This window comes from Triticum urartu, chromosome 6, assembly GCF_003073215.2.
Source record: "Triticum urartu cultivar G1812 chromosome 6, Tu2.1, whole genome shotgun sequence".
NCBI lineage: Eukaryota > Viridiplantae > Streptophyta > Magnoliopsida > Poales > Poaceae > Triticum > Triticum urartu.
In genome coordinates this window covers 80,543,703-80,569,225 of record NC_053027.1, presented here as the reverse complement: position 1 = coordinate 80,569,225, position 25,523 = coordinate 80,543,703, and the positions used below count along the sequence as shown (strand labels likewise).

The 25,523-nt window shown below is 45.3% G+C and overlaps 2 protein-coding genes across 3 annotated transcripts; one reads left to right on the top strand and one right to left on the bottom strand.

Moving 5' to 3' along the window:
• Positions 1-7,092: 7,092 nt before the first annotated feature.
• Positions 7,093-8,767, top strand: LOC125513899 (AIG2-like protein D). The gene is made up of 5 exons (XM_048679109.1): positions 7,093-7,324; positions 7,432-7,504; positions 7,658-7,750; positions 8,054-8,137; positions 8,523-8,767. Exons 1-5 carry the CDS (start codon positions 7,185-7,187, stop codon positions 8,613-8,615), a joined length of 483 nt encoding a protein of 160 aa, XP_048535066.1. The 5' UTR covers positions 7,093-7,184; the 3' UTR covers positions 8,616-8,767.
• Positions 8,768-9,123: 356 nt separating this feature from the next.
• LOC125513898 (auxin response factor 5-like) lies at positions 9,124-16,845 on the bottom strand. Of its 2 annotated transcripts, XM_048679107.1 has the most exons (14): positions 16,412-16,845; positions 16,156-16,274; positions 14,827-14,925; positions 14,682-14,738; positions 14,429-14,584; positions 14,250-14,334; positions 14,059-14,149; positions 13,753-13,917; positions 13,511-13,633; positions 13,362-13,437; positions 13,135-13,264; positions 10,814-12,669; positions 10,106-10,296; positions 9,124-9,797 (listed from the first exon to the last, which is right to left on the bottom strand). In XM_048679107.1, the coding sequence occupies exons 1-14, from the start codon at positions 16,461-16,463 to the stop codon at positions 9,599-9,601; spliced, it is 3,399 nt and encodes a 1,132-aa protein (XP_048535064.1). In that variant the 5' UTR covers positions 16,464-16,845; the 3' UTR covers positions 9,124-9,598. The 2 variants fall into 2 exon arrangements, with proteins under 2 accessions (XP_048535064.1, XP_048535065.1); XM_048679108.1 differs by lacking the exons at positions 14,827-14,925; positions 16,156-16,274; positions 16,412-16,845 and having other exon boundaries at positions 14,661-14,713.
• Positions 16,846-25,523: the final 8,678 nt, after the last annotated feature.

Here is a 25,523-nt window from a genome sequence, read left to right as displayed (position 1 = left end):
CCCGCAAACCGCCTACATCCGTCTGAACCGTGATGTCTGAACCGCGGAAGTCATCCAACGCGATCTTGTATCGATTCGCGGCGCGGTCCGGGCATACTTCCTCCCGCAAACCGGAGACAACCGTGGGGGCGGGGGGGGGGGGGGGGGGGGGGGGGGGGGGCTTTGCAGGAGTCTGGACCGCTGCCAAGCTCGCTTCTGACCGCCCTGGCCCACCCAAACTCCCTCCTCCCTCGCCCGCATGCGTTCTCGGCCGGCGCCAGCTGCCCGAGGTGGCTCCGAGGGAAACCCTAGATCCTCTAAGGGATTAGACGACGCTTTGCATCACTTCTCTTGAGACATCATTTTAGGAGCATGAGCGGTGCCGACTGGAGGGACCAGTGGTGGTCGACGTTGTTGGTGCTTGGCAAACGTGATCCATGCTCTCATTCAAGTGGTGGGTAGGCTTGACGTTTGCATTTGAAGTTGGGTTGTCGAGTCGTATTCCTTCATGGATTAACTCGTTCCCATATGACACCACTCCCTCTCTCTTAGGGGTGTTGTCGGGTGGCAACCACACGACCAACGCTAAAGGCGTCTGCCTTACTTGGACAGATGATGATGGAAGCTGAAGACCTACTTCTCCACGTTGAGACTTCACGATCCTTGAATCTAAGTTTCTTATTCTCCTAGGGTGTGGGTTTGTTGTGGCGCTGGTGTGGTCTCTTATTGTTGTTGTGTGTTCGTGTGCTCACTGTGAGCATTGTAATGTGTTCGTCTTAATCAATGAAATGCAACACGTGTTCCTTTTCGTCAAAAATAAAAACCTAGCTCTAGAATGCGAGCTTAAGTTTGTTTTTTTGTTGCAGGTGCCATGGTTGTTGCTTTCAAGGGTTTATGTACATGTGAAATTTACATGGTATCACGTTATAACGTAACACACTAGATTTTAATTGGCTATTTGCTATGATGATATAGCAGTTTATTTATTTTCAATTACATAGTTTTCTATCCAAATTGTAATTTGAGGTTCAGATTTTGACTGGTCTGCGCCAAAATACACATGGTTGTGATTTTGTTTTTGTTGTAGGTCAATAGGTCACCCACATCTTTGGTGATGGCAGATCTGGTAGGCTATGCAAGTGATAATCTGTTATTACTATATTCTCTCTTCCGTGAGATAGTTTTGTTAGCACTAATCGTGGCCATTCATTTATGATGAATAGGATCAAGAATGATAGGTGAAGGAGAGGTTACATATTAGTCAGTATGATGCATTGTTTACATTGAAAAATTATAAGTTGTATATGGTATAAATTGGTTCTTTGTTACAACATTTAATGTCGGGTTTGTATTTTTCATGGTTCCTCTGTCAGTGTTCAATGTCGATGTAATCTAGTGTACTTGATTATGATGGATTGGAAATATTCCTTTTCAATAAAATTAATTATAGATCCATGATTTGTGAAATGATTCAAAATTCTTGCTATATTTATGGAATAGCTAGATTTTCTAAATATTTTCTACATAATGTCCACCATGCTCTGCTTCCACTATGAGCAGATGTCTTCCAGAGATTAATAATCTAAATGATAAAAGAAGGTCGGATTATTTGCTCAAGTAATCACTAACTAAATATATGTTGAGCCATTGACTTGTGATCTTGAATATTGTTTTCATCAGATTGTTGTCAGGAAGGGTTTGATTAAAGAACATGCATTAGAGTATTATATGCTTCCACACTGCAGTTGCAGATAGCATGTTTGATTGCTCAACATTTTACATTCAAGCCATTTTCTATAGTGATATTTCCAAAGGACAACCCACCGACAAGTTTCGTAGTCATGATAGTTTTGAGATATTTTTACATCAAGTTAGTTCAACCAACTGGATTGGTCATCTGACAGTAAGAAGGCAAAAGGTACAAAAGTTTTAACCTTCTATGTATATCATCCTCTTGGGATAGCATAGCAAGCGAAGTTTATCACAAGAAAATGTTGCTTTTCCCGTTTTCTTTAAGCAACAACTGATATGTGCACAACATACATGATCACACCATGTTATAGGTGAAAGTGAAACGCTTGCATGATGATTAAAGTATCACATTTGGCATGTTTGATAGATTAGATTGAATTTTATGATTAAATATGGAGAGTTTCTTTAGTATTACTATGCTTTAGTGTGACAATATACCTAAATGTTCCAACTAAATCACCCTCCCTCCTCCTCACCATCGAAATGTCACAATACTCCCGACACCAGATCCAGTATAGATCTACAACATATTTGAAATCATCTCCATGACCACAAACTTAAATGTGTGCCAAAAATAAAACACGCACCCCACGCCACCCCTCCCCAGCGGGCCGCCAGAAGGGCTATAACTTCTGCACCAGAACCTTCCAACCCCATCCCACTCACCTACCCTATTATCCCCAGTGGTGACATCACCATCCTCTATGTCTTCTAGCCCTAACCGCCACTTGTCCATCCTCTAGATCCATGGCGATGATACCGCGGTCGCCTCGTCGTTCCACCGCTAACAAGGCTCCAAAGAGGTAGATCTAGATCTTCAAAAGTCGTAACCCTTTTTGGTCTTCCATCCTCTTTTGCCGCCGCCGTCGTTGTCGCCGCTTAGATTGCAATTAATCATCGGTTCTCCATAAATTGGTACCTATTTTGCAACAATTTTCAACAAGGAGGAGAAGAAGAATTCTCACAGGTACTCTTCCATTGGAGATTTTGTGAATTTCTTAATCATGGAGTTGGTCTCTCCCCAAAAACCTTGATAACTAACTAATATTGGTTGTTTTGTGTTCTTCACGCAGGCACCACCAATGAATCCCCTGAGTTTGCTCCTACCAGAAGCAAGGCGGTGTGCCGGTGATGGTTGCACATCTGGCCCCCGGACCTGGCCCCTACAGTACGCTCGCCACCAAGGCGTGCTCTGTCGCCTCTGCTGTTCCTGTCTACTCCTCTCCCACCGTTCCTTGTACTGTTGTTGTTGCTTCCAACTCCTCAATGATGACTCGTCTTCTGACAACGACGACCCTATCATCTCCCCGGATGCGCCTACCGTCCCCTGCATTGTCTGTCGCAAGGCCATCGCGCACTTCTCATGTATCCACTCCCCCAGCGATGTGTTCCTCTGCCCCGCCTGCAAGGCGGCTGCGCTTGGGAGGCCCTTCTCATACATGCCGTCCTCCATGGCGTTGCTCGACATGCAAGGAACACAGGTCATATTGTTGTCCACTAAGATAGCGCTCCAACTGTTGAAGGCGGAGGCTAGCCAAATGCGTGTGTTGGGGGAGCGGATGGCAGTTGAGTCCATGGAAGCGCGGAAGCAAAGCGTACCACGCACTCAGCATGGCCTTCGGCATAGACCATAATCCACCCTCTGTGAACGAACACATCTCATCACCTGAGAACATGCGCCCCCAAGGCGGCGAGCTGCACATTGACATGATGAAGCTGGACCTAAACGAGCCTCCACCAACTTCCCCAGGCATGCTTGCAGTCGGCACTGAGGGTGTCCACGGAGGAATGGCAATGGCTTCCAACTACGAGCCCACATTGTCTTCCATGGCCATGCTTACACTTGGCAACGAGAATGTATGCGAGGAATTTGAAGTGACTTCTCGCGAGTTCACACTACAAATGTTCTGGAAAGACAATGATGAGGCGAAGGATGATGATGAGGAGTAATCAAGTATGATGCTCAAACTAGAGCCACTTTAAAATTTCCATTTACTTGTTACACCTAGACATATTTATACTTATCTTATAATATATCAGCGGTTTTTATTCAAGCATTGCGGTCTATGACCTAGAGTCATAATGTTGTTCTTGGTAAATTGCTAGTCAATATAGCAATGTTCATCTTGTGCAGCCCAGGTTTACAATATGGGCATGCCATGTTTCAGTTAGTTTTGTTGCCATATCAGCATTGAACAATGTATTGGGCTCCAGCGGCCTATATCCTGCTACCTGGAAATTGTAAACTTGCTAAACTTTCAACTTGCACTTTGTCAGTTTGAACTGTTGTATGTTCTCTAAAATGTTAGCGTGCACTATTTCTAGTTTGGAAGGAAGATTCGAGGTGAGACAGGTTTCAGCCGTCTAGTTGCCTCTGGCGGCTGTGCACACGCAGTTTTGACATAAGTAGGGCCGGCATAGAATGCACAGCGGGTGTCGCATGATATGGCATCACGTGGTAGCTTAGCTCTTATATGAATAAATTAGATCGGTGATGGCACTCTGTGCCGCCCATCTATTTTGACGATAGAATGGCAGTAATTTGCAACAAAGCATATTATACTTTGAGCATGATGTATACATGATCAACTATTCAACTTATGAAATCCTGAGAGTTTGCTTGTGCTTCTAGCCAAATAATGTTTCAAGATAACACTTTTCGTGCATAGAACTGCTCACAACTTGCAAAGTCTAATACACATAAGCATACATGATCAAGAATCAGTGGTCTTTCATTCCAGAGCTAGCACATGCCAGAAAGATCCACGAGATAAAAATTCAGCAAAACATGACATTTCTAGATTTATTCAAAGAATATGCAAGAAAGTTAGACCAACATGTAGATTTTGAGAGTAAACTAATTGATATATAAGGCATATAAGATCCTTTTTGGACCCATTCAATTGGTTTCAAGTCTACATTCGAAAACAGAAAATGGACTGCAAGAGCGTACAATGGTAAAATCGATGTAAAGGGAACCTGTCAAGATTCACTGTCAATTGACTCTCGGCTGTTACGTAGTAGCAGCTACGTGCGCTGGTTGTGCACGTCATCTCACATAGTTCCTCTTGTACCTTGAAGTATGCAGATGGTACACACATGTTTAAAAAAATGTATTTACGGTCAAATGGTTTTGTTAATCAGCACACTGCACTTATCGAGTTGTATAAGCTTCATAGTTAGTTTCAAGTAAACTGCAAGATGTAAACTTAAAATAAGATGCCAACAAATACTTCCCTTTTCAATATCAGATTGCTCGAATATCAATGATGTTTTGACAAAGAGAAGTAAACTCTTGGAACGTTTGAAAAACACCAGTTTCCCAATTGCATATAAAGATGTGTGTGCTTCAATCTGGATAGTGCACAATTCTATGCAGGCAGTGTACATTCAAAGGAGCTTAGTAACCTGGAAAAAAAGTATTCTCCATAAAAAAACCTGTAAAATGATAAACTTGTATGCGAAGTCAGGTAATCAATATCGTGTAAGCTAGCCATTGTTGTGATACACAAGACATACAGACCACTTGGTAGTTTGGTGCATCCAAATTCAAATACCAGAAAATGAAGACAGTCATATCAGTTGGCTGGCTTTCTGAATACTCTGAAGAAAAACAGGCGCTTTCGCTGAAGAAAACAGAAAGGAATGCCTGCGTTAGAAGGGCGTCATCTCACTCGACTTGCCTATGCTCTCCACCTGCTGCAACCTGGCCTCGCCCGGCTCGCCTCCTGGATCTGGATCCCCCTTTTGCCGGCACCCGCCTCGCCCGGCCAGCCTCTCCACCTGCGACCTGGCCTCGCCGGACGATCCCATCGTCCTCTCGATGGACGAGGCGACCAAGCGGCGCTCCTGTAATTCTTTTAGGGGATTTTCTTTTTTTCTTTCTTTTTAGCGATCGACCGAGCAGTTCCCAGTCCAGCTAGCTAACGGGGCCTGGGACAGAGGCCCATTGTACCAGAGGGCTAAGATTTTTCCTCGGGACTTTTGGCCCACGAGTTAGCAGATGTGCGGTTCACCGCAGCAAATCTAACGGCTTGGATGGCCGGATCAGGAAAACGAACGGCTGAGATGTGGGAGGGCTGGAACATGGCCCGGTTTTACTTTTTTTTTAAATATAGGTTGAAATTATCCAGAGCGTCCATATCAGTCAGGTAACGAGCTGGCCTCTATTTCACATGCCCTTTCACAATCTTTTTATAAACATATTGTAAACTGAAATCATAGTAAAAATATATCCATTCAGTGGACACCATAAAAAAAAATAAAGTACCTTCAGTTTCAGGGTGCAGAGAGTGGTTCATTAGTAGCCAAAGGACATGTCTTGTCATCTTAAAGATAAGTGGCATGAATATAGGCTAGACGGCCTTCTCAGCCAATGATGACACTCCAATGTTGGAGTGTTTTCTTTTGCATATTAATCAACCAAGACAATCAATTTCAGCCTTAGTTATCACCCGAGACAGCTCTATATCTTAGTTGTGGTTCAAGATGCTATTTGCCAAGGCTCTACTGGCTATAAACCGAGTAGGTATGTAAATTATTCTTTATTGATAGATTACTGAAAACACAAGTGCGCTGTGAGACACAGTGAGATCTTTGCTTAATTAATTAAACAGAGGAGAATTACCCAGTTAATTAATGAAAAATCAGGTAAATACCGATACGAACCAACCACATGTGTACTACTCACAAAAGATCAAACCGACAACCACACACAACACGTAACGACCACCAACCTCCACACTACTACATCGCAAAGACAACCCCAACAAAAGTAATTCGGTCGAAGACCACATGTACCATCAAATCCACAAAGACAAAGCCATACCATAAGAACAACCCAAGAGACTAATGACCATCCATCAAACAGCTGCATACGCCTTTCCTGTGGCGCTACTCTTCTTTCCTTTGCTCTTGATAGCCTTCTCCACAATCACCTTGCCAAATTCAGTGCTAGCCGTCTCCAAACGTGTGAGCAAGCTGTGAAGTTCTATCTGAAAAAGAATCTCATCGACCTTGTCACGCATAGAAACCCGCCAACAGTCACATGCGAGCTCGGGAAGAGTTGTGGTGCCTCCACTTGTTCTATGCCTCTTCCGCCGACCTCTCGTCGTTGAAATATCTGATCACTTCATTTTCGAGTATCTCGGGGTTTTAGAACTTTGTATCAAAGAGGCCACCGGAGTCTCTTGTTGATGTTTTACTCGAACAGATCCCTACGATCTCAGATCGTACATCCATTTGATTTTGACACTCTCAAGATGACCCGTCAGCGGTGACCACGCTCCAAATGTTTACCTGGCCACGTCATTTGGACCCACCAGTCATACGCATTTTTTTAGGGGATCATACGCATGCTGATACAGTACGAGATACGCATCTTGTGTAGCGTTCGGCCTCTGTTTCCCCTCCCTTTTTGCAGCTGTCACCGGCGGCTACTCTACTCTCCCCGCATGGCGTCGCCTCCTCCGCCGGCTCCCGCCGCCGCGGCCGCCCACAGCGTGTTCGTCTACGGCACCCTGATGGCGGAGGAGGTCGTGCGCGTCCTCCTCGGCCGCGTCCCGCCGTCCTCCCCCGCGCTCCTCCCCAACCAGTACGTGCGCGCGTGCGCCCTCCGCTCCACTCCTCCCGGTGTTCGTCCTGTGTTCCCCCTCTCCATCTGCGCCCCCTGTCGCTCTTCTCACGTTGCTTTTGTCGCAGCCAGAGGCTCAGCATCAGGGGCCGCGTCTACCCGGCGATCCTGCCCGTCGACGGCAGCAAAGTCTCCGGGAAGGTGCGCGCAATCCCACACACATCGCGTATGCCTGGTGTTAATTTTCTTAGTTTGGCCGGTGCAAGTTAAGATGTGAGAAATGGCGAGTACTGTCAGTATGGGACGGTTGAAGTGCAGAACGAGTGACAATCTGTTCTTGTGTCTGTGCTGCAGGTTTGGAAGGGGATCACTGACAGGGAGCTCGATGTGCTGGACATCTTTGAGGATGAGGAGTATGTCAGGGAAACTGTTGGTATCTCGCTGACCGTAAGTCCATTCGCCGGCCTAGGTCTCTGCTCCAGTCGATGGTAGCCGGATTCATGCCGAACCGCAAAATTCAGTGGGATGTTCAGTTGAAATCAGTTATCCTGATACCCTTTTTAATGATTGAGCCCTCTGTTTGGAGGGGGAAAAAGCATGATTTTCGTTTTTGTCTTTAAGCATGCAGATATTACTGCTATCAACTGGTTTTGTTCTATCGTGAAAGATCACTTTTCGTTTGGCACCTTAGAGAGCAATTCTTCACTAGACTGTTCCACGGAAACAGGATTGAGTACTTTGGGTTTGCAGGATTCGGCGGACACGATGGTCGCCTACGCATACATATGGGGGAATGTGGATGATCCTGACCTCTATGGTGAATGGGATTTTGATGTGAGTATTTCCCTTCATGCTAATCTTGAGCATTTTTTGTATAGTGAATTAAAGGCAGACAAACACCGCCGCTATCTGACTCAGCGCATGCACCAATCTGATGATGCTATGAGAAGGCAAAGCTGTTGCAGCATATGTTTATCAAATTACACGTATAATGCTACTATTTGTTAAACAGTCTCCATTTGCTCAGCTGATACGAATTCTGATACGAAGAATAACATCACTAATTTACCGTGCTTGATTTAATGAAGTTCTGAGTATGCCACTATGTGCTGCTCACCGGTATATGCTGTTTGGCAATGTCTTGCTCTCTTCGGTTTTCTGGGACATGTTTCCGTAGATCCATTCAAGCACTGACCTGTATACTATGTTGTATCTGTAGGAATGGAAGAAAGTGCATCTGAAGGACTATCTCACAATGACACAAGATTTCAAGGAGGAACTGGAACAGCTTGAATCTGAGACACATGATTGAAGCTTGCCAATCATTCTTCCAGAAGGATTAATTCGCCAATTTATTGTATGTGCTTTGTTCAACCAGCTCTAATGTGAATTGTAAATAAGATATTCATCGGATTGCCATCAACCTAGCAAAAAATAAAATAGTTTTCATATTTTGTGACCATAGACTCGAGGTGTTCAAGTCTATGTTTTTTCTGTGCTTTTTGGATCCGTCAATACTGCTTGAGACACTTGCATGTGAAACAAATTAAACTTGAATTTGTTTTGCGTAAGTTGTACTAGCCCTTTTGCCTGTTTTTGCCATGTGCTGTCATGTTAAAATATTGCCTATGGTATATACCTATCAGTCACACTCTTCATCCCTCTTGATCAATGAACAGTTAACAAGTTCTGTCATAAAATTCAGCCAAAATAAGGGGTAGAGAAAGTCGTACCTACGAAAAACATGTGTAAGAGGAAGTCCTGGCAATAACCAACAAAACTCATCACATTTCCAGTGCCATGAAAGGCCGACAGGTCCATTTGTGGGATTTAGAACCAAATTTCATATGGGTGTTTGATAAGACCAAACAGTAGAACTACATGTAAGCTTGTTATCGCAGTTTCAATTTTTTTTACTAAACCTAGCAGTTTCTATTTAGGGATGGTGACCTTGACAAGGGTCCAGTACAAATGTTCTTCCCAAGAACATACTATCTTCAGATTTGCCTAACTGTCTCAGGTCTCTAACAACTCTGGGAAAGTTTTCAGTTCTCATCCCTACTACTCGTTTAAACTGATATAACTACATATATATCCAAAAGAAAACCTAATCTGAGGAGCATTTTCCCTCACAGCTATAAGCTGACGCATCTACACTACATTCTTCACTGCATTTCTTTTGCAGCTTTGATGATGGCTGTAGTACACATGAATCCATAATGGTGAAGACAAATAGTGAATACAACTAACCAAGATGTTAACATGACAACTATGTGAATGCGCCTCTAAGTCATGTCATTCGAATTGGTCATAGGGGCCGATGGAAGGGTTCCCGGAGTTCTGCTCGTAACGAGGCTTCCAAGTATTCCCTCCATCTGAGCTGCTGCAAGCCTGGTTGGGCAGGACATTGCTCCCTAAATCACCATCCAGACTCATCTTCTGCACTTCTTGAGGGGACAGGATCCTAATGCACTTCACACAATTCACAAACTCCCTGCATCATCCATATGAAAAAAATTAGGGCAAGCGATGGATAGAATCTCTCACCGTGAACATTCATGTGCACATCCTATATGCATCAACACAAACTTAGATGTATGAAAAGAGGATAGTGGTACCAAACACAGTCTATTCCAGTTTTTTCTTCCCGTATTTATGTTTCAGTTATGTCAGCATCCTGGATTGATCCTGTTTCACATTTCTAAAGATTTCTACATGTGTCTTTTTGACCAACTTTATTTGGTTCAGACCAGGAAGTTTAGAAATTCACTTAAACACAGGCAGAAAGACAGATGGACTTACTCCCATGGGTCATCGCCGAGAAGTAGGACGTCGTCCTCATGATCTGTGTAGACTAGCTTCCAACCTATTCTCTGTCGGTCTTCAAGTTGCCCCTCTATACCAAACATGCGGGCCAAAGCTTGGTTCAGTTCTCCATATCCAGAGAACCTACCGATGTCAATGGACCGGCCTACAGCTCCACGCTTGTACACCTACAAGACACAGTTTAAGCTAAGATACAGGGGAAGCATACAACAAGGAAAGCATACTAATGAGCATGGCCATACGAGGGCCGGCATTTCCAACTGACCCTTCAACAAGCTTTTAGAGCTCTATGTGCCTATGTGTGACCATCTTCTCATCCACTACACATAGAAGTGTTGTCTTACAACATATATCTCATGCAATCAGTTCTTATCTGAACCATCAACCACCATTTCGAACATTACTACATACAGAATGTAAAATTTTATCTTGGTAAAAAAACTGTAACTTTGCTAAACTATAATTGTTGTTGGTGCATTCCTTTCTTAAAACTTTTTTAAAGGCAATTGCAATGACATTATTTTATAACTAGCTGCTGGATCATAACTTAGTTTTGAGATGGTCATGTTCTTAAAATATCTCAGTGGAGTAATTTTACTATTTGGTAATATAGGCACCACACAACATATACTGCCTTAAAAATCGACTTTCAATAGGATAAGCACATAACAGAAAAAGGAAAACCTTGGTGAATGTACGCATCCTCTGTGGTGGAGCAGCAGGAGGCCAAGAACTTCTGTTCATTAAGGCACCATCATTAATTGCAGAATCAATGGAATTAAAAGCCATATCTGATTGACCAAATGACTGTGAAACCATGGAGGTTGATATCTCTTGACGGGCATCCTTTTGCATCTGGTAGTTGTTCTCATCATCAGTTGAGAAATGATTCTGATACTTCACAGAATCAAGTGCATTTTCCAACAAGCCTTCTGTTTCCATAGGAAACCCTAATGGGCCATCATTGTTCATCCCAAAGAGGGCACTGTTACTAGGATCCACACCTTGAATTTCTACATCAGGAAGTTCATCTTTGAACATCTGGTGCTGGTTGAAGTTAGAAGTGGCGAAACCTTGATGCAGAAGTCCATCTGTTTGTGAAGGCCATAATGAAGTTGCTGACGAAGCTGTTTCCAGGTTGTCTGTTGGCAGTGCATTGTTCATAAAATTTTGAAGGCCGGACACAATATTTGGTAATTTCGAGGTGATCGCACTTGACTTAACACCATTGTTTAACTTTGGCAATTCCTTGGTCGTTACTGGAGTTACTGATACAGCTTCAATGGGGGTCAGAATTGACATCTGAGCAATAGAGTGTGGCACCTTCTCTGTGCTGGTTTTGCAATGATCATTCCTGCCAATGGTTGGCTGCGCAAGATGGTTGCCATTAGCTGTGGAAGGGGATGTCGAACAAGAAGGTATTTCCTCTGTAACAGCAGATTGTGCAGCACCAGGAACTATCATAGCGTTACCAGTTTTTGGGATCACACTGGTAGAAGAGATCTGTGCAAAGGCAGCTTCTGACACATATGTAGGTGCAACCTGTTTCTGTGAAGGCTTCTGCTGTTGCTGCTGTTGCTGCTCTTGCTGAATGGGCGGTGGCAGTTGTGTTGTCTGCAATGAAGAAGTTCTACAGTCCTGTTGGGGCATCACTTGTTGCTGGGCAAGCGAATGCGAATTCGACAACTGCTGTTGCATGTCCACAAGAAAATTTTGCTGCTCTTGGATTATTGGTAATCGTGAGAGTGTAACTGCGGATTGTGACATCAGTGACTGCTGCTGTAGTTTCTGTAACAGCTGCAAGTGGAGTTCCTGATCAGACAATTGTGTTTGCTGACTTGCCAGATTAGCTAGTTGCCCAGGCAGCTTATTTAGCTGCTGCTGCTGCTGTAACTGTTGGTGAAGTAAAAGCTGTTGCTGCTGCATTTGCAAATTTTGGTCCTGCAGTTGATGAGACTGAAGCAGGTGCTGGCCACTGGCCCCATGCTGGTTTTGAGTTGGTGATGGTGGTGGTTGTTTTTGTTGCTGTTGTTGCTGCATCTGATTCTGGAGAATTACTTGTGCCTGGACAATATTAGTTTGAGCCTGGGCCTGGCTTAGGGGAATTGCTTGGATACTGGACTGCTGTTGCCTCTGCTGATCTTGCTTCTGATCTTGGTGATTTCTGATGGCACTTAGTTGATTCAACGGAAGTGCTGCATTTGACAAATCATTAATAGGTTTCATTTGCTGATGGAGTTTGGGAGGATTAAACTGCATGCTATTCTGTTGTAGTAGATGGTTCTGCATATATAACTGCCTTGCAAGATCGGCAGCGCCAATATTTTGCATCGCAGGGTTACTCGCTGATCGGAGGTACTCGGACTGCATGGCTGTGCTAGCTAATGAGGAGCTCTGCTGCCGGTTCATGTTCATCCACTGAACTAAACTCAGGCCAGGCATTGTAGCGCTCTGGGTTTGAGGGTCCTTTATGCATACCTCCTCACCAAGCCAAGGCATTGCTCTCTTCATAAGACTTTCCATCTCCAACGACTCATCATCTGTTAATTCAAATTTAGAAGAGCACGAAGCATGCAAATCATCAGACATGATATGGTAATATGGTTAGCATTCTCCAATTTTAAGAACAGTGGCATCCGTTTACTGACACATTTCAGTTCAATCTACTGTTTGCAAGACAACCTAGTTGATTATCTGTTGGTATGTTAAGATATGCAGACAAGTTATCTGTATGGCACGTAAACTACGGTAGAACCTATATTCACATGCTTCTTTTGATGCACTTTATGTGCTGGAAGACAAAGAAACATAGTAATTCTCTTCCAGAAAAGAAGATAAAAAGTACCAGAAGCAGTCAATAACCATTCCACCAAGTAGTCTTTATGTATCTTTGCAGCTAAGATCTTTACGCTCATATATACAGTTAACATAATGATTTGAAGAAATTCACCGTCTTTTTTTACTGCAAGAATTCACTGTCTTTGTTATACTTATACCAGACTTACCTAATTGCCTGGGGCGCTTCACACCAAAGAATGGCTGGGGACATATGAAAAAAGGAGCAGCAAGCGGTTCAATCTCCCAGATTGAAACTCTGTTCCTTCTTTCTCCTGCAGCCGACTCGTCCCACCCAACCTATCAGAGAAAATCAAATCAGTGAATCAGAAAGACAAATGGAGAAAGAATAACACAGTGAAAGAGCTGCAATTAGGATGGTGCTTGTAAATCCAACCTGTAAGCTGCGCCACTGGGAGTTTTTCCATCTCACTGGATCTAGATCACTTATTCCAGTTATCGTACCCATGTACCTGAAAAGTATTAGATATGTCAGCACTACTTGGAGCTTCAGAGGTAAGAGTTTGTATGGGTAACTTGACATACCGTCTTGTCCCTAGTTCCTCCGTCTCGCACATCATGCGGAAGCGCATCCCTAAAGAGATCTGATTACTGTACATTGCCTTCTGGTATTTGGCAAATGGGATAACAAATTCAGTAGGACTGGCCCTGAAAGTCCACAGTTCAAAACATAGTTATTGAACTAATGATAGCTACTGACGCTACGTAGAAACTTTTAGGTAATTAGCATGGTTATTGAAACTAATACCGCAGATTTAGAAGCTCACCTAGGGTTATAAAATATGGTAAATGGGCTGGTGTTGGCAGAAGCATGTGCAGCTGCGGCAAGGACCCCTATGTGCATACTGTCGCTTGAAAGTACCGAAGATGATATGTTCGTGGGCTGTCGGTTAGCGCGCCTGATTCCCAGTAGAAGTTGCTGCTTTTCATCTCTGGAGTGTAGCAAATAAAACAAAATGTGGCATTACATTTCCAGCTCTGTCCTCTATTTCAAATAATCTGCTGCTAAAATTGGAACTCTAGGATGAACCGACGTATGCTTTCTGAAGATGGACGGAAGCATGGGCATTTACCTAACAAATATGACAGAATCACCAGCAAATAGCTTCTTGCCACTCACAAAGAGGCTCCAACCAGTGGTAAGTAAATGTCTTTTAGGCTGACCTGGTTATTACCAAGCACAATAATATTAGCTAAACTCGAATCATACTCAGTTATTGCAGCAGAAGGAAGCTCTACTCAATTTTGACTACATTTTCTGTACCCCGAAATATATGACGGAATGTCCACACATTGTCATGTATATCCCTGGCCTGCAACTCTTGGCACGGAGGCTGCAACGAGAAATCCTACAGAACAGAGTAACGAAATTAAGATGGCACCATGATACTGGTACATGAGTTTTTGTCGTGGAAAAGACCTGGAAATCTGATGCCTGCTTACCAGGGAAGGGAATATCTTCTCCGCGGCACGGCGAGGCACGGAGAAGCCTCCGTGCGTGCTCGTATCGCTAGCGGTGAGCGTCTTGCAGAAGAACTCCATCTGTGGCCTCGCTTGTCTTAGCGCAAGCTCTGACAGCTGCAACGCCTCTTTTGCATACTGATAAAAACACATGATCAGGAGCAACATAGGGATTAAAGCATTGGAAACACGCAGAGAAATTCTTGGGGAAAACCTGCAGAATTCAGATGCTTACTGTATTCACTGGCTGAAGAGTCATCTGCGCATACACCTCGTCAGTATCTGGGTCTGCCTGAAAAATCAAGAGACAACATCTTTCAGAGCTTGCAATCGCGGGCGCGTCGTGTTGAACAGTATGGGAAACAAGGCTGTTAGATTACTTGCAAAGTGACGCTGTGCAGAAGACATATCAACTTTGAGGGAAGGTTGGGGTAGCTCGGCACATGCGCTTCGACATCCTTTTGCATAGAAGCTGCAACCTGAACCAGACACCAAGTCCAATTAAGTTTCTTTTTCTATTTTGAAGATAAAGATGAGTGACTATTTTTATTGAATAAAGATGCAACACGGCGTTTTCATCAATACAAAAAAAACCAGCATTTTTTAAATTATGAAGCGATTGATAGAAAGAAAAGCATTCAGGCGGCTAAACCAAGTACCAGGTATTTTGGACAAGGGTTTTCCAAAAACAAATCCAGCTGTTTTCTGTACACGTAAGCACTGTTATCCTCCCAATCATACATTGCTAAAACTTTCCGTTGTAAAACATGAATTATCTCATGGAATGATTGAGGAAGTACAAGCATTCAAACATGCTTCCCTTTTTATACACCAACTTTCTGCGGCTTCCCTAAAAAATTAGGAGAAAAGTAATTTTGAAGTGCAGAAAGTGCAGCCTCATGAGTGAACTCCTTTTAGATGAACTCTGCATGCCATAGGTACACTGCTAAAATGTTCCCCCCACATATCATCATGGGCGACACAGCCGAATGTCCCACATACATTAAAAAAACATATTTTTCTTGCTGAACTTTTTAAAAGGGGAGCACAGTTGCAGAATTAGGGATTGATCTTTTACAGAATCTGTCAAGAACACCATAGCAATAGCATAGCAGCTGAAAATCTTTCTGAAAGCAGGCAGGCTGTTTTGGCAGTGCAGAATCAGTGGAAGGTGCAGCAGAAATCAGGACCATAAATGCAAACAATACGAAGCTATACATGGATGCATGTTGCATGTACTACCAAACTTGATAGCAAGAAAACAGTGCTCCTATACTCTACAAGACACCAAAAGCCAACAGAAGGAAAGGAAGGAAGTAGGCCCAAAGGGAGGCTCCCAACCACTCCTCCAATAACCCAAGAATACTACTGGCTTGAGAAAGCAATTAGTAGCAAGCAAGTAGTATAGCCCTCCAATCACAACTACTGAAAATGCAACATATCCATGATAGCATCTGTTTTTCTTTTAAGAAGGCCATATTATGAACCCTCTTGAACTTCAAAGGATTCTCTCATGGTAGATTAAACATCAAAAAGTAAAAATGAAAACCAAACGCTTACTCTAAAAGAAGTATAGAGCAGGGAATCGATTTAGTTGGCTAGAAGCGCAAAAAGGAGGGAAGATTATCATTCAAGAACAGAACCATGGGGAGCATAGAACGAGCACTGCGCAAATGGCACTGGCGAACAGATAGGTCTCACTCACACACCTGCTCGCTGTGGCCTTGGGGGAAGTAGACGACGAGGCTGCCCACCGGCGGCAGCGACACCAGCGGCCCCGCGCAGGCGTGCCACAGCTCCCCGTTGATCGCCGGCGCCTTGCGCTCCCCTGCGCCCACCGCCGCGTCAGCGACCAAGAAAAGGAGAGACCCCTCCTTCCTTTTCCAGCTGTACCACCTCCGCCTCGTCGAAGCGCGGGGAGGGGCCGGAGAAATGCGCGAAAAGCAAGAAAGAAGTGACAAGTACCTTCGCATGGAGCCGACGCCGCGACGGCGGAGCTCGCCGGCGACTGCGCCATGGCCGCCTCTTCACACGCGGAAGCTTGCTAGCTTCGGTGGCTCCCGCGCATGAGTCACAGAGGACCACGCGCGGCGCCGAGTTTCTTTTTCGCTGTATGGGTCCCGGACACCGGCAGGCCGGCCGGCCGGGCTCTTCCGCAAAGCTGCCGTGCCCCAGCGAGCGGCGGCGGCGGCGGCTCCGTCCCGACAAGCTAGACCAGAAGCAGCAGCAACACGGAGACCAAGGACCCCGTCTAGTCCTACTACTACTAGAGAGAGAGGGAGGGGTGAGAGTTGCGAGCTGCTGCCGCTGAGGCAGGCCTCTGGGCTTTGCTGTCGCTGGTTGGTGCGTCGTGTGTGCTGCTGCCTGTCGGGAGTTAAAACCGAGACGCTTCTTCTGTCTCTCTCTCCCCTCTTTCTTTTTTATACTCCTACTCCGTTTTAGTGAAGTGAGGCTCGAGGGGGGAATCGCACTGGAGGGAGGGAGCTCCGAGCTCATCTTCGCTTGCGGCTTTTCGGGGCCATTTCGTGCCTTTTCTAGTGTTTCAGGAATTATCCCTTCTTTTCAGAAAAGGGGCAATAATACTAACCCCCATTTGTGGGATTTTTTATTCAAAGGGTTTCTAAAGGAATCTTAATGTATCGGAAAATTTTCATCCACTCGAACCTCATGCGAAGAATTCTACGGCATATCATGTGAACTAAAACCACGACAATAATTTTGGAACGGACGAGTGGTAGCATTGAAGATGACATGCCACTATATTTTTGTGTTTTTATATTCCTGTGTTTTACAAATTATACGAATCAAAGAAGCCAAAAAGAAGGAAAAAATTCTGCATGACTGGCATTATGAGAGACCGGTTAGTGAAAAAGGAATAAATATTTTTGGTGCGCGTGTAAACAGAAAAACCAGTCTTGCTAGCTCTTTTTCGAGAAAACTTCCGACCTATTTATCTTTCATTATGACAGTATATAATAAAAAAATACATCTAGATTCATACACTACCTAGTGACGACTACAAGCATTGAAGCGAGTCGAGGGCGCGCTGCCGTCATCGCCCCTCCATCACCGAAGCCGAGCATAACTTGTTGTAGTAGACAGTCGGGAAATCGTCGTGCTAAGGCCTCATAAGACCAGCGCACCAGATCGTCGCCGTTGAAGAGTAGCGTGGAACAGAAGTATCCAACCTGAAGATACACGAACATAGACGAACTACGACAAGATCCGAGCAAATCCACCAAGGACAGATCCGTCGGAGACGCACCTCTACACGCCCACCGACGATGCTAGACGCATCATCAGGACGGGTGCTAGGCGAGAAGCCTTATTCCATTTTCAGGGAGTCATCGCCGTCTCGTCTTCCTGAGCATGACACAAACCCTAACAAAAACTCGAAGAAACATGTAAAAACAAAGCCCTCTCACCGACAAGGGCCAGGATCCACCACGCCGGTAGTTCTTGGCTACTTCTCCATGCAACTAAACTTTACATTATAGTACAAACATGTCAACTTTAGGAAGCACTGTTGGAGTATCATTGTTACGCAGACAAGCATCAGTGATCGGGGACTGGGCGATAGATGATTGGACACAGTCGCTGGCGTAAACACCACTGGCGGGCAGAAACTTAGGCCAACTACAGCGCACGACTCCAAACGGATGTCCGTTTAGCCTGAATTCTGTCCGTCTGGGTAGGGCAATGGGGGCGTGTCTGGGCCTTTCCTGGGATGAGGTGGTCGTGCGTCCAACGTGCGGACGCATCCTTTGGCACCATCCTGTCCGCCACATCCAATATGCCCATATATTCATATTTCAATGTTTAAAACTAGTTTGCACGTCCAAATATTAATTATCTCAAATAAAAATAGTTTTACAACCCAATCGAAATTGTCTAATAAAATAGTTTTACAACCAAATCGAAATTGTTTTGAATGGACATAATGAACCAATACATCTATTGGTTGCCAATGTGATTCCACATGTGCTGAACCAAGTCATTTTGAAAATCCAAATGAGTGTGACAATCACACATTTCATGATGGAATTGGGTAAACTGTTCAAACGTGGCCGGTTCTTGGTGCAGGGGCTCAACATTTTCACCTTGAAAATCAAATCCTTGGTCGAAGATGCTTATCACGCTCGTCCTCGACGATCATGTTGTGCATGATCACACAAGCAGTCATCAGCTCTCAAAGCTTCCCTTTATCCCTTGTCAGTGCAGGGTTTTGAATGATACCCCATGGGGATTGAAGCACATCAAAAGCATGTTCCACATCCTTTCTAGCACTTTCTTGCATTTGGGCAAATCTCTGTCTCTTCTCACCTTGGGGGATCGAGATTGTCTTCACAAAAGTTGACCACTGAGGATATATACCATCAGCTAGGTAGTATCCCTTGTTGTAGTGGTGGCCGTTGATCTCAAACTTGACAGGTGGGGAGTGGCCTTCTGCAAGCCTTGCGAAGACTCAAGAACGCTGCAGCACATTGATATCATTGTGAGAACATGCCATGCCGAAGAAAGAATGCCATATCCAAAGATCTTGCGAAGCCACCACTTCTAATACGACAATGCACGCTTTAACATGCCCCTTGTACTGGCCCTGCCAAGCAAATGGACAGTTCTTTCACTCCCAGTGCATACAATCTATGCTGCCAAGCATGCCTGGAAAGCCTCTATCAACGTTGATCGCCAACAGCCTTTCAGTATCAGCGGCATTTGGCTGCCTCAAGTACTCAGGGCCAAACACTGCCACCACGGCCTTGCAGAAGTTGTACATTGACAGTAGAGATGTGGACTCACTCATGCGCACGTACTCATCCACCAGATCATCTGGAATTTCATATGCAAGCATGCGGATGGTCGCGGTGCATTCTGATAAGAGGAGAAACCAAACTTGCCAAGGGCATCCGTTTTGCACTCGAAGAATGGGTCATGAGCAACCATTCCCTCTCGGATACGATTGAACACATGCCTTGCCATACTAAAACGGCGACGGAATTTCTCTGGTTTGAAGAGCGCCGTATTCTCAAAGTAATTGGCATAGAGCAGGGCGTGGCCTCTCTCTCTGTTGTGGTTCAGATTGGGAGCACGGTCAGGGACTAACCCCCTGTACCGAGGCCGCTGCCGTTCAATGTGGTCGTGAACGACCAGTGCAGCCACCACAAAATCTTCGTCGTCCGAGGACGAATCATCCGATGAATAAATGAAGTGGTTGAAGAAAATTCATCTCCATTGTTCATACCTTTGTGGGCAAAGTGTCAAACACCTTGCGGTCGTGGTGGCAAAGAGGTCGCGAAGATCACCTCGATGCAGCAGGGGCGTTTGGCGGCCGGCTACAGGTCGCTCTGGAGCACCCGACGGAAGCTGCCGTGGTCCATAGGCGTCGCCGGCGGTCATATCCCCTCTGGCACCGGATACGACGGCGACGGACAAAGCTCCTCCAAACGACGGCCAAAACTCCTACGAAAGCGCGGGGATGGTGGCGGCCATGGCGAGATGTGGTTTGGTATGGACGGCCGGGGGGGAGTAGTCAGGAGGCGGCCGGAAGATAGTGGCGGCGCCAGCGGCGGGGTGGGGCGTGGAGGGCGGGTGGAGGCGTTGGAGGTGAATGAAGCACTGGTGTCCCCGACAGGCGGGCCACGGGAAGGACAAGGGCGTGCGTCCCGCCCGTCTGCGCGATGTCTGTTTCATCCCAAACGTGGTGCATGTTTGGGCCGGGAATGAGTCGAAAACGGACGAAAATCAGACATTTGTCCGTTTGGGACCGCGCGTTGGGCCGTGCCATTCGTCCGTTCTACCCCAAACGGACTAGGACGGACGGGATGGGGTCGCGCGCTGGAGTTAGCCTTAGGTCCTCACTGATGACTTTGACACATAGAGTGCTGATAAGAGCATCTCCAATAGCCGCGCAATGCGCGACACGCTAAAAAAGCGTTTGCAGCGCGCGGATCACGAGTTTTTGCGCGGCGAGGAGTGCTTGCTCCAGCGGCTGCTGCAAAGTTGTAACATCCCAAATTTTCAATTTGAAATGTTATACATAGATCATTCATTGCATATCATATTTTGTTGCATCTTGTTCCGCGATCCTCGAAATCCTAAGCAATTCAAGGACCCTTGGAGAGAGTTGGGGATTTCCCTATTTTCATATTTGAGTTTTATCAAATATTGAAACGAGGATTTTTGGTTTAAATTATTTTTCTCTTCGAAAATATTTCATATTAAAATATACGAGAGAAGATAATATGACTTCTCCAAAAGAAATGAAATATTGGTGGGAAAAGATTAAAATCAATATTTGATTTTTATCTAGAGTTTATTGCTATTTTATGTGAATTAGGAAATTGCACGTTTTTCAAAGTTGCATTTTAGGGCCAAGAAAATGTTCATCTTATTCTAAATATTTTATTTAGACGGTGAAAATTTGTTTTGGCATTTTTTGATTATTATTTTATTTTCTAGGATTTATTTGGTTCCGGCGAAGTTATTTAAAAAAAGTCGCAGTGCCCGACTGGGCCGAAACCCAGCCGAGCCGACCCAAGCCGCCCGCGCCTCGTCTCCGAGCTGGAGACCGCGAGCGCCACCGCCGCCGCTAGCGGAGTCCGGCCGGGACTCCTCCGCGCCGCTTGCCCCTCCCCCAAGCCGCCGCACCCCCTCCCCTTATAAGTCGCCGCACCCCCCCTTGGAGCCCGAGCCGCCCCGCCGCCGCAAGCCGCCTGCCCCGCCACCTCATGTCGCCGCTGCCGCTTGCCAGGCCGCCGCCGCTTGCCGCCACCGCCGCCGCTTGCCCCGCGCCACCCCGCCCCACTCGCCGGAGCCGCCTCGCCTCGCCAGACCTCGCCGGAGGTACGAGCGCCGTTTGGTTTTTTTATAAAAACCGGTTCGGTTTTCATTAGAAACCCTAGTTTTTTTTTGATAGATCGGTTCGCCGGTTTTTCTCGGTTTAGTTACTTTGCGGACGTTCGTTCGTACGTTCGTTCTAACGAACGTGTTCACTCATTAGCCACAGACAACGAACGCTCGTTCGTTAGCCTGTTCGTCAGTTTTCTTTTTCTCGGATTTTCCGCGATTATTTTCAATCGTGATTTTCGTTTTAGTTTATCTTTTCGCTCGTTTGTCGGAATTAGGCGATTCGAGCGCCTAGATCTTCGTCTCGAGACCCTGTTTCCCTTTAACCAACTTGAACAAGCTTTTGCTACTATAAAATTTGACCTTAGTCCAGATTAGTAAACAGATCTTGTTTCTTTCGCAGTTTGAGTTTCGTTGCTCTGTTTGATTTGATTCTTTCCACAAACCGGAGTTCTTAAGTTGAACTTTCTGGTTAGATCTTCTTATTTGAGCTTTACCCGTGTTTCTTTGCTTGATTGCTTATGTATGCTATTGTTTGTTTGCGATAGAACACTCGGAGTGCGAAGCGTGCTACTACGAGTCCCTAGGTTTTGCGGATCATCAACAAGGCAAGTAACACTTTGATCATACCCCTTTATCACCCAATTTTTATGCATTAGTTCCAATCCTCAAACATTGCATGGTTAGGATGTGATTAACATGTGGGTTGGGAAGTAGTTGATGAGGTAGAACCTATTGCCCTGTTATATTCAAACCTTGGGAGTTACTTCTACGTATTGCTTATATTGCTATGTTATGCTTGTAGACGTGGTTTGGGTGAGTGAAATCCATGACAGATATGAGATTGTTAATTAATGGTTCAACTTAAGGTGGCAACTTGAATACACATCTGGGTGGATTGTTTGTTGGGCACGTGGGGAATCCAGTGTTGTCCTAGGATATCCCGGAGTACCCATGTGATAATCCTATGGTCCGCCACCCAGGCTCAAAGGGAATTGAGATATTTTCATGCTAGAAACTTCCGTGTGCAGCCACAAGCTATTATGTGCTCTAGCAGAGTTGAGTAAGTTGCATGAAGCTCCCAAAGAGGTGGATCAGCAGGTAGAGGGATGTAGGTTGGTATGGTCTGCCCGGAGTAAGAGGTTAATGCTTCTGAAAGACTTGTCTCGGTCATCCGTTTCTCAAACACCATGTAGTGCGAGAAATCCAACGGAGGAGATCGGGTCTTGTGGGGAAAAGTGCGCAAACCTCTGCAGAGTGTATAAACTAATCATGGTTAGCCGTGTCCCCGGTTATGGACATCTTGAGTATCTAGTACTTGGAGTATCATAAGTATCTCATCACTCTAAAATAATATTGTTGGGTTGTTAATTACTTTAATTGGGATTGAGTTGGAGGAACCTTCTCAATGATGTTTCAACTACCATGATAGTGAAATAAAATCTATTCCTTTGTTGTAGGGAGAAATTGGCTTTTCGCAAAAACCATAACCATAGAGCTTTCCACCAGTCAAATATGCATGTAGTGATAGCATTATTCTGTTCTTGCTCTATTGTGTTACTTTGCCAGCATATTCCATGTGCTGACCCGTTGTCGGGCTGCAACGTATTATGTTGCAGACTTTTCAGACGAGGAGTAAGGTTCGTTAGGTCGTTGTCGTGTAGCTCAGCTATGTCGTTGGAGTTGATGGACTCACTTTATCTTCCAAGCCTTCCGCTGTTATCGTATTAGATGGCCTTAAGCCATATTTATTGTAATAAGTTCTCTTTTGAGACATTCGATGTAATAAGTGTGTGATTGCTACTCTGTTATAAATCCTCGAGTACTGTGTGTGTCATCATTACCGATCCAAGGATGACACTGAAGCACAGAGACTTGACCGTTTGAGGTCGGGTCGCTACAAGATGCTATCAGAGCACACACCGAGTGTAGGACACGACCACTAAGCTAAAGCCCTAGATCACTATTCTCTTCTCATTTCTGACTCCTCTCCATTTTCTACTCTTTAGAATGGCGGACGCAAGGAACAAGTTTGCACAACCGGATGAAGAAGCACCTTTTGGACGACACTTGAAGGAAGTCACTAGGTACCTGAACATTGGAATACCAAGCTTCAGCAGGACTTACAACGCCTCTTTACCAAAAGAGGAGTGATGTATGATTCAAGTTCAAGTTCCAGGAAGGACATTCACGCCAGTCACTAAGCCCATAGAGTTTTCCTTCGATGCACCAACCTGGAGTCTAGGAAAGAGTATGGCAGCTCACATCACGATGGGATGCATTGGAGAAGTTTATCACAAGGATCTTAAGGATACTATCTATTAGATTTGCGGGCGCCGAGATGAGCAATGGGAAATGATCAGTACCAGAAAGGATAGATCAATTGCAGCTTTCATCCAGGAGTTAAACCAGCATATTCGTCGCTAGGAGAACCAGATGTGCGCAGGAATGATAGATCTGAAGAAGGCGATGACAAGGATCACGGAATTGGAGGAAGAACTCAAGGCTACACGCGAAGATTATGAGGAGGAAATCGTCGTACTAGTGGATAAGAATGCCGACCTGACAATGAAGCTAGGAGTATTCATGGGAGACCCCGCACCAGGAGGAGAAGACGAAGAACCCAAGGAGATTCGCTCGGAGGACTACATTATCATCGACGACACCGACTCGGACCCCGACAATAGCGATGATGACTATGAAGACGAAGCTGGAGCAGACGTCATGGAGTTTTCGACCGATCAATATTTTTAGTAGACCACCACATCAGTAGTAGTATTCCACCATGTAAATAGTATATTCCGAGCACTTTTGTAACGATAGTTAGATCAATTGTATGCCCTTGCTTGATTGATTGAGTGAAATGTTTGTGTTTGTCTCATGTGCATATGGGTAGTGTTTTCTCATTAGACCTCATTCCATTCTAATCTCTCCCCTCTAAACCCATTAGATGCCTCCGAGACGTGACCCCGGATTTACCTTCCCACCGGAGCTCACTCAGTTGATCCAGCAGCAGAATACCCTGATGCAGTTGTTAGTTCAGAACCAAGGCAACAACAATAACAACAACAAAAATCCACCGCCACCACCACCAGTTGATAACTTAGCCCGTTTTATGACGTTGCAGCCGCCGGTGTTTTTCAGTAGCACCGAGCCCATAGTAGCAGATGATTGGCTCCGCGGGATTGGAAGGGAGTTAACCACTGCAGGATGTACCGATGTTGAGAAGGTGCATTTTGCCGCACATCAGTTGGATGGTCCAGCAGCCTCATGGTGGGAGAATTACACTGTCACCTACCCTATAGCCACTGTTACATGGGATCAGTTTCAGCAAGCTTTCCGTACAGCCCATGTCTCAACTGGAGCTATGAGTATGAAGAAGCGTGAGTTTCGTAACTTACGCCAGGGGAGCCGTACCGTGGCTCAGTACACGGATGAGTTTAGCAAGTTATCTCGTTATGCCCCTGATGATGTGGCCACAGATGCCGCAAAGCAGGAGAAGATTATGGAAGGGCTGAATGATGAGATGAGCATGCAGTTGATGGTGGCAACATTCAACAACTACCATGAGTTGGTAGATAAGGCTCTTATGATTGAAGGGAAGCAGCAACAAATTGAGAGCCGTAAGAGGAAGTATGGACAAGGAAGGTATAATTCAGGAGCTCAACAAAAGCCTCGCCTAACCCCAAACTCGGGAGGACTTGTTCATAACCATGGAGGCCACACCCACAATGGAGGAAGTAACCATAATCATACTGGCCCAAGGAATGGGAATGGGAATGGAGCAAGCAACAATCAAAACCGCTCCAATCTAGCCACACCCGCGAAGAGAGACCTAAGCCACGTTACTTGTTTCAAGTGCGGAAAGACTGGACACTATGCCACGGAGTGCCCTGAAGTAAAGAATGGAAACGACAATGGGAGCGCTGGAAAGAAGCCCAATCCATTCAACAAAGGACAAGTGAACCACGTCAACGTGGAGGAGGTTGAAGAGCAGCTAGACGCGGTTATTGGTAAGTTTTTGGTTAAGTCTTTTACCGCCCTTGTTCTTTTTGATATTGGTGCATCACATTACATATCAAGGGAATTCGTGGATAAGTTTAAACTACCAACCCAAACCCTTAGGACCCATTTGTTAGTGAGTTCACCTGGAGCAGAGTATATGGCTAGTCGATGGTGCGACCAGATACCCTTAACCATTGGTAGCCATGTTTTTCCGCCCGACCTAATA

Bases quoted from the DNA above. Each gene is read 5' to 3' on its own strand.
- LOC125513899 (XM_048679109.1), top strand. From the start codon at position 7,185: ATGGCGTCGCCTCCTCCGCCGGCTCCCGCCGCCGCGGCCGCCCACAGC. The intron at 7,325-7,431 runs GTACGTGCGCGC...CTTTTGTCGCAG, and splicing joins CCCGCGCTCCTCCCCAACCA to CCAGAGGCTCAGCATCAGGG. The intron at 7,751-8,053 runs GTAAGTCCATTC...TTGGGTTTGCAG, and splicing joins CTGTTGGTATCTCGCTGACC to GATTCGGCGGACACGATGGT.
- LOC125513898 (XM_048679107.1), bottom strand. From the start codon at position 16,463: ATGGCGCAGTCGCCGGCGAGCTCCGCCGTCGCGGCGTCGGCTCCATGC. The intron at 14,150-14,249 runs GTACAGAAAATG...GGTAATAACCAG, and splicing joins ATTCCGTCATATATTTCGGG to GTCAGCCTAAAAGACATTTA. The intron at 13,265-13,361 runs GTTGGATTTACA...TTTCTCTGATAG, and splicing joins CCCAGTGGCGCAGCTTACAG to GTTGGGTGGGACGAGTCGGC.